The sequence below is a fragment of the Mesoplodon bidens genome, assembly GCF_964165515.1.
Source record: "Mesoplodon bidens genome assembly, chromosome: 20".
In the NCBI taxonomy this organism is placed as follows: domain Eukaryota; kingdom Metazoa; phylum Chordata; class Mammalia; order Artiodactyla; family Ziphiidae; genus Mesoplodon; species Mesoplodon bidens.
In genome coordinates, this window is record NC_138181.1 from 8,418,554 (window position 1) to 8,431,644 (window position 13,091).

The 13,091-nt window shown below is 43.7% G+C and overlaps 2 protein-coding genes across 10 annotated transcripts in view; one reads left to right on the forward strand and one right to left on the reverse strand.

The window, feature by feature from the left end:
- HOOK3 (hook microtubule tethering protein 3) overlaps window positions 1-4,067 on the reverse strand; it is a 104,928-nt gene extending 100,861 nt beyond the window's left edge. The window contains exon 1 of the mRNA XM_081220931.1: window positions 3,915-4,067. Coding sequence (XP_081077057.1) covers window positions 3,915-3,971 — 57 coding nt within the window. The 5' untranslated portion in view covers window positions 3,972-4,067. The remainder of the gene's footprint in view (window positions 1-3,914) is intronic.
- Window positions 4,068-4,336: 269 nt separating this feature from the next.
- RNF170 (ring finger protein 170) overlaps window positions 4,337-13,091 on the forward strand; it is a 30,442-nt gene continuing 21,687 nt past the window's right edge. For 2 of the 9 annotated variants that reach the window (XM_081220934.1, XM_081220938.1), the window contains exons 1-3: window positions 4,409-4,506; window positions 7,974-8,103; window positions 10,161-10,304. In XM_081220934.1, coding sequence (XP_081077060.1) covers window positions 10,168-10,304 — 137 coding nt within the window. In that variant the 5' untranslated portion in view covers window positions 4,409-4,506; window positions 7,974-8,103; window positions 10,161-10,167. Of the gene's footprint in view, window positions 4,507-4,755; window positions 4,902-6,004; window positions 6,101-7,973; window positions 8,104-10,160; window positions 10,305-13,091 lie in introns of those variants that run through there. The other 7 variants (XM_081220936.1, XM_081220935.1, XM_081220937.1 and 4 more) reach the window with 7 other exon arrangements.

The window sequence follows — 13,091 nt, forward strand, 5'->3', positions numbered from 1 at the left end:
TGCATTGGCAGGCGGATTCTCAACCACTGCGTCACCAGGGAAGCCCAGTAAGTAGAGTAAAATTTAAAGATAATTGCACTTAACCACATTAGGGCGTGACACGCTGCTGGAAGGGTCATAACCTCTCTTTTAATTCCAAGGAGCTCTATTAACACCATCCAACTTCCACCTCACCTTCCCCCACAAAAGCATGAGAAGGGTAAAGCATGAGATCACCTGGAATTACTATCTCTAGAGTAGTGATTCTCAACCAGCGGCAATTTTGCTCCCTATGAGACAGTTTTAGTTGGAACAACTAAGTGGGTGCTATTGGCATCTAGTAGGTAGAGACCAGGATGACAGAGTAGTGCCCAGAACAAAAATGATCCAGCCCAGAATGTCCGTAATGCTACGGTTCACAAAGCTTGCTCTGGAGCCGTGGTTCTCAAAAGCGTAGGCCTCAGGCCACTAATAGCGCCACCTGGAAACCTGTTAGAAATGAAGACTATCAGGCCCTGGCTCAGCCCTACTGAATTAGACTCTGGAATCAGGGCCTTGCAGTCAGCCTTTTAACAAGCCCTCCAATTATGCTGATCAATACTAATGCATAGGAAACATTGCTTAGTGTTAAAGTGGATGCAATCAAAACATAGGTGAAGTTTCTTGTCCAAAGCTACCCACAGTTAGTAGGAAGCAAAGTCAGGATTTGAACCCAGGTGGTCAAATTTCAGAACCTATACTCTTAGCTAACATGTCATATTGGCCCTCAGTTTAAAAAAAAAAAAAATTAAAGCTTTAAAAAATATACATGCTTTTGTACATCTGATTCCTTTATTCCTCCATTAGAGGACCTAAGAGTTAGGAAGGACAGAGAGAAAGGAAGGGGGGAGATACCACCACAAAAATTATACTCCCCCTAATTGTAAACACCAACATGCCATTTTACAGGCTGCTAAATATGAAAATCACAAGGATATGTTAATGTTGCTGAGTTTCCCAGAAGAAATGTACTGAACCTGTGTGGTCATGATTCTTGCTCCACTTAGCTTTGTGCCATTAGTTGGCGGCATTCCAGAGTCTTTCTGGTTTTTCAGTCTCTTTAACCTAGGAAAGAGCAATCTTTCCATGTACCGTTCAAGAAATTAGGCTTGACAGGTGTAATAGGTAGGGCAGATTTCTTCTAACAGCTAAGAGTACATTTTGACTCAGAGGGTGGGGAGAGAGGTTAAGAGTGGAAACTTTCCAGCACATCCTGCTCAACTTTCTTACTGCATAAACTTTGATGCGGAATTTAAGCTTAAACCATTTTCCCTTGGTAGGATGATACTTTGTCTCTTAACAAGCATTCCTCTTTCAACAAAAATGTGGAACATTCGGTTCTTGGGCTAGTAACCTTTCTGATACAATAGCAATTTATCCAGCATTTGGGGCACTGAGAGGTTCCACAGAAATGAACTCTGCATAGGTGGCTAATAGGCATCCCTCTAAGTGCCTGAGTTCTTATTTTAACCATCTCTGGTGGAAGAACTTCTAATATGTACTACATACCTCTGATCTCAAACTAAATGCTGTGTAGTGAAAATAAACTTTTATTTGATATTCAGGATCATAATTATGATCTTCGGTAACTGAATGTGGAGGCTCTTGACGTATACAAGGCTGTCACCCTGTCAGCTCAAAGACTGCCCAGGCTGAACCTCTCGGGTCTTCTCTGTCACTGACAGCTGCCTGCATTTTGCTGAATGTGGCAGCCACCCTCTCACCGGCTGTGTGCAAAGAAACTGCACAACCAAGTTGGCTAGAACTTTATGCAAAACAGAGCAAATGATTCTAAACGGGGGTCCTTTCTTAGGAATGTATAGGATACATTTTCCCCCCTTACTTCTGGTTTTGGAACTCTGTTCGGCATTCATCTGGCCTTCAGCTATGAGGGGAGCTACTAGAGTGAATGCACATTTTCAGCTACGGCAGACACTTTCCACGTGGACATTTATTCCGCTTTTTATAACAACAACGAAAAGAGAACAAACCCAGCGTTTAACCTCAACTTTATTTTGAAACATTTCAATGTACAACGTTTCAAAATGTTTCCAAATTTTAGAATTGTATATCTTTGTTTGCACTCTGCCCTCCAGTCTTGTCACTGATAATCTTTTCCCCAGAAATTTTCCTTGATGAGCCTTCCAGTGAAATTTCAAAAAGCCTTTTTTTCTACAAAACCAGACTCCTTGACCTCTCTCTAGAGCTGATAACCTGGATTACCTCTATTTTCTTAACATTTTACCAGATTTTAAATAGATGTGGGCATAGTGTGCTTCTGTTAGTACCCCTTCAGACGTCACTCTGTGATTCTTCCTCTGTATTTTTATTAGCATTTCTCACCCAAATAACTGCACTGACCACCACCTTCTGGCAGATGCCCTTCAAACACACCTCTTTGTTTCCGTGACTCGTCTTTCTAGACTTTAAACAACGTAACCCTACTTCAGATTCAACGTTTCCTCATCTTTGCCCTCTTGCCTTTTTTTTCTAGCACTGAAGGAGGGAGACTCAAAACTGCACACCTTCAGATCCTCAGTCTTCTGTTTACAACCTCTGCCAAATCCATTCCTTCCACAGTATCAAAGAATGTGGTAATTCTTTCCTTTCTCTCTCCCCTACCTAGTCAAACTGTGGCCACATTATGCAGCTTCTCTGTTTTTTCTCTTCTCTAAAATGCAGCAGGGGAACCCATTTCCCCACTTAAGTCGGAACCCATTACAGCTGTAAGCTGTATGTTAACTATATATTATTGCAAACGATTTGAAATGCCAAGAATGCCTTAATACAAAAGTTACTGAATAGATCAAGCTCTATCTACCCTTGTACATATTGTTTCAGAAAACATAATTTGTGACATAAGCCAAATTGTGAAAATCTCAGACTATTTTCATTATGTTTGTAACAACCAGCCTAGGACACTGGCCCTCTAAGCATGCCACCCAAATGTCCCCACACAGGGCAGTGATGTCTGTACTCCAGGGATCTAAGCTTATCGCCCAAGGCACCGCTAAACTGAATCTGTCTGGCATCTGTGTCTTACCTTGCACATTGATACAAATGCTGTGGTCACCTCCCTAAACACATTAGTGCTGCATTCTAAAAGTGGTATTTAACATTTTAGCAATGAGTAAAACGAAAGCTCCCCAAAGAAGCACCAGGTTTATCCCGTAGATACACACACAGGCACAACCCAGGAACTGACACCGCACTTTGGGAAACACACAAGCTTGGGCTTTACGTCCACCTGTACAAGAGGCTGCTAAAGGCACGATTAGTTGGCATTAGAACGGAACACATATTTACATGCACATGTGAGAATCCTAGCATTTGATAATTTAAAATTAGAATGGCACAACGTTGCCCCCCAAATGTCGAGTCCCACTACTGATGCCTAAACACCTTCCAGACTTATTTTCACCTCGAACACCTTCCCTAGGCACCTCCACGCCGCTCACTTTCTCCTCTCCTATTGCGGAGGCCGGGCTGCGGGTCCTTCTCCTACCCTCCGCCCTCCCGGGAAGCCCTCTCCCTCCGCGCCCCGCGCCGCTCATCCTCCAGGGCTGCGCTGTCCCGGCGAGCGGGACAACAAAGGCGGCAGCGTCGGGCCGGGGTCTCGGGTGCCCCCCCCGCCGACCCCCGGAGGCGCGGGGAGCCGCCTGGTGACAGCGCCGCCCGCACCCGTCCTCGGCCTCCGCCCGGCCCCGCGGGCCCCGCGAGTTTCCCTCGGACCCAGCCGGGCCTCCCGCCGTGGACGCCGCCAGCGCCGGCGTCCCGGCCCCCGCCCCGGGCCCCGGATGTGACGGCACCGGCGCCCTCGGCGCCCGCCCGGGGCGCGGGGAGATCCCAGGACGGCGCCCTGGGGGAGGGGGCCTCCGGACCGCGTCGCCACCTACCCAAGTGAGGAGGCTCTCGCACAGCTCCACCCGCTCCAGGGACTCCACGTTGAACATCTTCCCGCCCGGGCTCGCGGCCGCCCTGCCTCGCCAGGAAGCCCACGGCTCGGCCCGGGGCTGCGTCCGAGGGTCGGCCTGTCCGTCCTCCGCCCGGCCGCCGACTCCGTCCGGAGCTGGCAGCAGCACCCGCAGCGTCACCGGCGCCCCTCCTCCTCCGGCCCGTCGGGACCGCGCGGCAGCGCGCGCGCGCGCCCGCCCACCCCGCCCGCGGACCCGCAGCCCCGCAGCCCCGCAGCCCCGCAGCCCGCAGCCCCGCTCCCGCCGAGACCCCGGCCCGGCCCGGCCCGAGCCGCAGCCGCCCAGCACTGCGCACAGCCGCGCCCGCCGCCTGCTGCGTGTCGCCCCCGCGCGCTCCCCGCCGGCGGGTCCCCGCCGCGCCCTCACGGAAGCGCGGCAGTGCGCGTGCGCCGTGCCCGCGCGCGCGGCCCGGAGGAGGCAGCCAGTGGTCGCCCGCGAGGGTGGCGGGTAGCCCCGGAAACGATCTGTGCCCTCGGTCACCGGGAGCTGGCGAGGTGTCCTCCGCGGTGCAGAGGTACGCGCGGCCGAGCGCCGGCGGGGCCCCGGCCTGGGCGGGACGGCGGGGCGCCTTCCGCGGGGAGCCGGGCGGCCCCGGGCACCCGCGCCGTGAGGCCGACGTGGCGGGCTCGGGGCGCCGAGGGCAGCCCGCCGCTCCTGCTCGGGCCGCGCGGACCTCGCAGCCCCGGGAGGCGGGGGAGGGTGTGCGGCGCCGGCCAGCCCGGGGGACCGCGACGGTTCCCGGGGCCTGTCCCTCCTTCCGCAGTGGCCAGGGGGACCGGCCTCGAGCTGCCCCCGTTCCAGAGGGTGAACCTCTGCAGGGTTACCGATGAATCGTTACGCGATACAGCATGTGCAGGAAAGTGCACACAACGGACATGCCCAGAGAGTAATTAGTAATAAAACAGGCAGGTAAAAACAAAGAGAACTGCCCGTACCTCAGGAGTTCCTCCAGCACCTCGTGTTCCTTTCTGAGCATCGTTCCCTCCCTAGACTGACTTTTATGATGTTCACTTTCTTGCTTTTCCTTATCTCTTTACCACCTACGTATGCATGCCTAAACAACACAGTTTTTCTTTGCCTGTTGTTGAGCTTCTATCAGTGGAATCATTGTGTTTTGTGTTTTGTTTTTTTGTGTTTCGCGGTACGCGGGCCTCTCACTGTTGTGGCCTCTCCCGTTGCGGAGCACAGGCTCCGGACGCGGAGGCCCAGCGGCCATGGCTCACGGGCCCAGCTGCTCCGCAGCATGTGGGATCTTCCCGGACCGGGGCACGAACCTGTGTCCCCTGCATCGGCAGGCGGACTCTCAACCACTGCGCCACCAGGGAAGCCCCATTGTGTTATTTTATAGCTTTGCATTCATAGTAAGTTTGTGTGGATCCATAGGTAATTTTCAGTGCTGTCTAGTACTCCACTGTATGAATATAACAGTATATCCATGCTACTGTTGATGGGCATTTTGCTGTTCTAGTTTGGGGCTAACTAAGAACAATGCTATAAGATTCATATCCCTAGAGACTAGTGCCAACGTGTAAGTTTCTTTAGCTATATGCCTTGGAGTCCTGGGATTGTTGAGTTATAGGTTGTGCATCACTTTACCAGATGATGCCAAACTTTTATGTGGGGTGCAACAAAGTTAACTTACCAGGACACACCTTTCTGTGGTTTGCAGTTCCTGGAGCCCCCATTCCCCATTAAGACTAGGTTTTGTCATTGAGCTTTCAGAGCTGCCAAGACAGCATTGAGTTTTTCATGATGCTTTTCAGAGTCCCAGTTAACAGATTTTTCATTGTGTGAATGTAGAAGATCTTACCAGAAGTCTTCTCAGTGGTCTTTTAAACATTCTTCCTTACACCAAGAGCAGAGAAACCTTTAGAAGTGATAAAATGTACCTCACCCGCCTTTGTTTCCTCTGTCTTTGTTTCCTCTGTCGTTGCCTCTGGACCTTTGTCAAACCAGAGTTTCTACATTCCAAGCTAGGTTATCTCTGTAAGGATCCCTGGCACTTTGAGTGACCATTACCCTTGTTAGGCATGTAAAGTCATCAAGTCAGCCTGACGCCCGCGTAACCTGTCTTTGGATGTGGAGCCTTGTTGCAAGGCCTGTAATGGGTGAGCACCTTCGCGCCAGCTGCTCTGGTTTTTAGGGCTTTGACACAGTTGACCTCAGCCTCCCTTCTCAGGTTTGATGGCTCACCCACAATGCATGTGTGCATGATGTGCAGTGTTCTTGAGATTTCATTCCGTAGCTCCAGTTACCCTCCATGAAGGAAATTATATTAAAAACTTCTTGAATGTGTGTAATTGTCTGCAGAAGCCATGTGGCCATCATGTTTTTACATGAGTTTGGGTAAAAAGACATGGAGTTTCTCCTTTGAAGTTACGGAATTTCCTATATTTCCCTTATTTGTCTGTGTTGTTTTGTTTTGTTTTTCCTGAAAGCTTTGGAAAAGACCAAAGAGAGGTGAGTGGCACTTGTCTTAGCCATCTCCTTACTCCAGTTAGTTGGAGGCTAATTCTCATCTACAGCTGTTTATCACATTCAAGTAAACAGGGGAGTGTCCTTCACCGTAGTATGCCAAGTTTATCCAGTTTCCCAGGGAATACATACTTAGAGCTTAGATCAAAGCGAGCTTGAGATGCTACTTAGTGTAGCTGTAAGGAAGGCATGGCCACGTCTTATCATGGTTCTGCAGATTCCTTGAGGGTTGTTAATAATAGTAATCAAAATATTATAGCTTCCGTTAATGGAGAGCCTGTATGATGTACCAAGCAATATGTAAGTGCCCTACCTTTGTTATCTCATGAACTCCACAAAACTAGAGTGGTTTTGTGTTTTTTTTTGCCAAAAAAGTGGTTGCTTGATATAGTTCAAGTTAATTTTATGTATTTTACACATGAGGAAGCTGAGACCCAGATTTTGCACAAGTACACAGTTGTCTGACTGCAAAGCTTATGCTTCTTCAATATATTAAGCTACTCAGTAAGACTTAGCCAGCTAAGCAATAACAAAGCCAGTGCTGGAAATCACTCCCGCTTCTCTCAGTTATCCATTTTTCTATCAATTATGAACACCGTTTCCAAGATCTATGGTGTTTTGTTTCTGTAAATCTCAAATAGTTAACAACAGAGTACTAGTAACTTGTTTTCATTCGATAGGACCCTATGAAATAGGTTAGATGCCATGTTTTCTAAATTTAATAACCTTGCTTTGGGGTTTCAGGCGAGCAGCATTTAGTGCAAGGCCCCTGCAGCATGTAAAATCCCCCATGCGCTGCTCAGCGGGGTAAGAGTTAGCCAGCGCGGGCACATCCCAGTGCCAGTCACTGAGGTCTTCAGAGGGCACCGTCAGGAAGCTGGGAGGGTCCAGGGTGCTCCGTAAGAATGGGACTGGGGAGAGACGTCTTAAATCTTTGAGCACTGAAGTCTAATTTTCATCTCTGGAGGGAGGAAGCAGGCACTGGCTTCTATTTTTATTGCTAAAGTAATACGTTCTTGAAAAGAATTCAGACTATAGAACTGTATCCTGGGAAAGGTGAGGATCTGGCTCTCCCAGGCCTGCTTCCCACTTGTAACCATTTTAACCTTTGGTTATTTAGCTTTCCTGCCTTTTTTTTTTTTTCAATTCCAGAAAGCTCTGAATCAGAGAAATGTAGTGGTGGAGGGAACTTAAGAAATCTTCAGATCCAGCTTTCACATTTTGCAGAACATGAGGGGTCCTAAGAGATTAAGCGGGGTCCCAGTTGTGGTAGCAGAATTGGAGCTAAACTCCGGGGCCTGTGTGCCACGCAGCGGGGCTTGGGCTTGCGCCGAGAGCCTGTGCCCTTGGTCCAAATCAGCAGCACTGATTTGTTCCAGGTGAGCAGAGGTTGGAGGACTGAAGTTCAGGTTGACACTGGAATTCATTTTCAAGATTGGCGTATAAGGTCGACTCCTCAAGTAGAAAATTTGATTTCTTTTTATTGTTTATCCCCTGTAATCTTAGATTGGCTTCTTTCCAAACTGAGGTGGTGGCATAATACCTCATTTTTGAACCAGCAGCGCCTGCAGTTCCTTTTTGGACTCCTGTGATAAGAAAAACTACTGGCGGAAGTTAACTACTGAAGCCCCGACAGGTTGGTCAGACACCGTTAGTAGATATCCATGTGAGGGCTGGGATTTCCACGTGGCAGGGAAGTGCAGCTGACCTTTCTGTTCCTCTCTGAGACTTACCAGCAGTCTCCTCCCTTCCTACCCTCTCTCAGCCCAAGCACCTCCTTCAGTGACGCTAGAACTTGTGGCAATAAAAAGTAACTCTTCATTTCAACAACATTGGGAACTTTTACTATAAAATGATGCAAATAACATTACATGGTCCTGCAATACTTAAAGTATCCTGGATCTCTGAGCTCTTGGAAATGTGAATGAAGCAGCATCTGAAGGGTGTAATTGGTAGAAGTATGTCTTTATACAGTAGAATATATATATATATATATAATTCTGATTATTTTATTTTTTTATTGAACTATAGTTGATTTACAATATTGTGTTTCAGGTGTACAGCAAAGTGATTCAGTGCTATAAGAATATATATATATATAATGTATAGAGTAGAATTTAGTCTCATGATCATTGATTACACTTGGAAGGACATAGAAACAAATGTAACCCATTAAGAAAAGAAATAGTACAAAGTAGTGAAACAAATGTAACCCATTAAAAAAAGAAATAGTACAAAGTAGTGAATCCCTAAATGTACAGCTAGGAGAAGATCCTTCGAACTCGATTCAGTAATTGGAGGCTGGGACTCCACACAGGATAACATTTTGCTTATCTCTGAGCAGATGCAAGTAGTTCTCACTGACAGGACTTCTGACAGCCACAGCATCTTCAATTTAAAAAGAGGAAACCTGACAACATAAAAATCTAGATTGACTACATGGCCCACCCCAAGATTACTTGAGGCTTTTTTCTTCAGTTTCATTTGGCAGTTCATTTGACTCTTCTTTTGAATAAAATACTGAGGTTAGAGCTCCTTCTCTGAGTTCCTGGTGTGTGCTTTCATGAAGGATACTTGAAACCTGTCATTAGAAAGTTCCTGATACATCAGGCCATTACCATGTGTAAAGCTGATGAAAGCCACCTTTGATCTGTTTGTTTGCTTAAGTTCCTTCCATGAGAGGTAATTTTCTTACTAGCAGCCAGTTCAGGTTCTTTTCAAAGGTGTTAGACTTTCACACTCAAAGTTTCCTTTGAACAGAAACTCACCTGATTAATGATGATATTGAATAAAACTGTTTTCAGTGCAGGACATTACATAAATACAGGTTAATAATGATTAGCCATGTATATTTAATTGAATTTTATTGCCTTTATTTCCCTTTAGGTGTCTTATAAGATTTTAAGTAACTTTAGTGTTTGCCATCAGAAAAAAGTAGGAATAACCTGTGATATTTGGACTCTGATGTGGTTGGGCCATCTCCCCTCATATCTATAGAAATTGGGTATTACCATTTTCCTCTAGTTTAGTATATGGGAGGGAGAGTTTCATATCCTCCCTTTTCTCTTCATAAGGAAACGCAGCCTCAGAGTGATTCCATATTCCAGGCAGTTCCCAGAATTCTGAACCATAAGCTGAGCTTAGTCCCAAGTGAGGCTAATCGTTTTCCAAGCAACAGAATTTTCATTAATTCAAGTAGTCTCAGTATAGCTATAAATGTTCTATAGCCTCCATGTCTTTTACTTTTCAAATTACTAACACCATAAGTAAGGAAAATCACTCCTATTTAAACATATATTTATTAGGTCCTTCTGTGTACAGGGCAGTATGCCAGGTAATACAGGAATATTTACAGAAGAAGACAATATATTTCCTTCCGTATCCGTACATGGTACTTTCCATGACGCACGTTCAGTGCCATGAGGGATGTGATCTATGTGGAGAATTTATTTGGTATTCAGGAATAAGAAAAGAGCAATTGGGCATGAGAAATGTGTTTTCTTCTTTAATGATTTTACAGAACTCATTAATGGGGCATTCCCCACTGGAGATGTACTTAATGCAACCTACCTCAAGTGGGTGCTACAAAAAAATACATATATCAGAAGTCAGCTACGTTTATATCGTTTTTATTAATATATTTCATTTTCACTGTGTCGTTTTTAATTTTCATCTTATCTCTTTTTCTTTTAGACCTGGAATGGCCAAATATCAAGGTGAAGTTCACAGTTTGAAACTGGATGATGATTCAGTCATAGAAGGAGTAAGTGACCAAGTACTTGTGGCAGTTGTGGTCAGTTTCGCTTTGATTGCTACCCTGGTATATGCACTTTTCAGGTGAGACTAAAGGACAAAAGAATTTAAATAATATGTATTTCCAAGGGCCACTGACTTTCTGACTGCTTCTAGTAATGTTTAATACTTAATATTAAAAGCAAGTAATAAAGCTGATTCACTTTGTTATAAAGCAGAAACTAACCAAAAAAAAAAAAAAAGCAAGTAATGAGTTCAGTGATTGTATGTATTTACTAAGGTATTTTATTTTCCACTAGGCTCTAAATGCTACTGTGTATTTTTCCCGTCATCAACTGTCTAGTCAGAAAAAAATTTAGATTTATCATCCATATTTTGAATAAAATGTTAATATTTTCTGTTGGAGTATCACAGTTTTAAAATGTAATTTTCATAATTGAATTTACAACTTGTAGGTGATATAATAGGTGCAAATACATTTTCAGTGTTTAAATGAAAAAAACTGGGACAAAAAATCTTGGACAGTATGGCGGGATTAAGATTAGAATTAAAATTGCTGTTATGTAGGATTAAGTGAATTAATAAATGTGAAACACTTAGAACATATGGTTGTTGAGAGGATTAAAGGAGTTAAAATATTTTTTAAAAATTACTATTATAGAATCAGGAATACTTTTTAAAGGTCTTAGATGCCTATGTACCAATAAACAGAGACGGGGTAATAAACTAGAAATTTAAGTATTAACACATGGAGATAAATAAAATTTTGTATATATCGTTGAAAACAGAAATGAAAAAAGTATAAAGTAGAAAAGAGATTACAGTGATTCTAAAAACTACAGATCTGTTAGTTTCTTATAAAAATTATAGAAAGGATTATTAAACAGAATATGAGCATTCTCTTTTACCTCTGCATGGTTAGTTTCGTATTAGGGTGACATTATCTTGATTTCAGTAGAGTATTTTACACGGTACCTGGTGATGCCCTTGTGGACATAGTGGGGAAATGATGACCAGATGATAGCAGATTTAAGTGAGTTTATAACTGGTTGACAGATCATTCCCAGGAGTGCTGACTAATGTTTTAGTGTAAGCCAAAAAAGAAGGACACTGAATTGTTGCAGGGCTCTGCTTCTGAGCCTGTTCTTCTCATTTCTGTTAGCAACTGGGATGAAGAAGACAAAAGAAGCATGTTTGTTAAATTGTCAGTTGGGATGGATAGCTAATGTATTGGTACAACGGAATCAGGATTTAAAAATGGGTCATCCCATACATCTATGGTCAGCTGGTTTTTGACAGTGGTGCCAAGACCTTTCAGTGGGGAAAGATTTCAACAAATGATGTTGGGACGACTGGATAGCCACATGCAAAAGAATAAAGTTGGACCCATACTACATCATATGCAAAAATTAACTCAAAATGGATCAAAGATTTAAATAAATGTAAGGGCAAAATTATAAAACTCTTATAAGAAAACATAGGAGTAAATCATGAAGATTCTTAGATATGATGCCAAAAGCGTGATCAACGAAAGAAAGAATAGACAAATTGGAATTCATCAAAAGTAACAACTTTTTTTGCTTCAAAGAACATCAAGACAGTGAAAAGTCATTACACTGAATGGGAGAAAACATGTCAAGTCATATATCTGATCAGGCCCTTATATCTGAATATGTAGAGAACTCAAAACTCAATAATAAAGAGATGAGTAACCCAAGTAATAAATGGGCAACGGACCAGAATAGACGTTCCTCCAGAGAGATACAAATGGCCCATGAGTATGTGAACAGATGCCTGACATCCTTAGTCATTCAGGGAAATGCAAGTCAAAACCACAGTGAGATACAGCTTCATACCCACTGGGATGGCTAGGTCCAAAAAGTCAAATAAGAACAGTTGTTGAGGATATGGAGAAGTTGGAACCCTCATACACTACTGGTAGGGGAGTTAAAATGGTGCAGCCACTTTGGAAAACTATCCGTTCCTCAAATGAGTAAACATAGTGTTACCACATATCCTGGCAATTTTATTCCTAAGTACATATACCCATGAGAAATGAAAGCTTATCTCCACATAAGAACTTGTACAGGAATGTTTACAGCAGGATTATTCATAATAGCCAAAAGGTGGAAACAGATGAATGGATCCATCAATAGATGAATGGGTAAACAAAAGGCGGTATATCCATGCAATGGAATATTATTCAGCATTAAAAAGGAATGACATACTGATGCACACATGCTACCTTATGGAGGAAACTTGAAAACATTGTGCTAAGTGAAATAAGCCAGACACAAAAGGCCATATATTTGAGTCTGTTCTTATGTCCACAATCAGAAAATCCATAGAGATAGAAAGTAGATTAGTGGTTGTGTAGGACTGGAGTTGGAGATGGGGGTATGGGGACAATAACTAAAGGGTACAGGGTTCTTTTTGAGGTGATGAAAATGTTCTAAAATTGATGGTGCTGATTAATTACACCTCAATCAAGCTGTTTTAAAAATGGGTCATGACTAGGCAAATACCAAAAAAAAAAAAAAATCTGCTCTTTACCTATTAAGAATGGGATGCAGATATGAATTTATTGTCATTTGAAAGTATCCATGATAAATTGTTGAGTGAGAATTAAGTGAAAGGCACATGACAAAACCATAGGTCAACTAGCCCATTTTGTTTAAAAAAAGTATTTTTATAAAATTAATTTTATTTAAAAGTATTTTTCTTTTCCTTTATTTGTTTTTCTAATTTCTCTACTATGGATAATTATTACTTGTAAGTAAAATATTTTTCCTCACAGACTGTAGTGATGTGAAGCCCAAAATAAAAGTTTCTATTAATAAGGCAATTGTATGTTGTAGATGCCAAAAACTT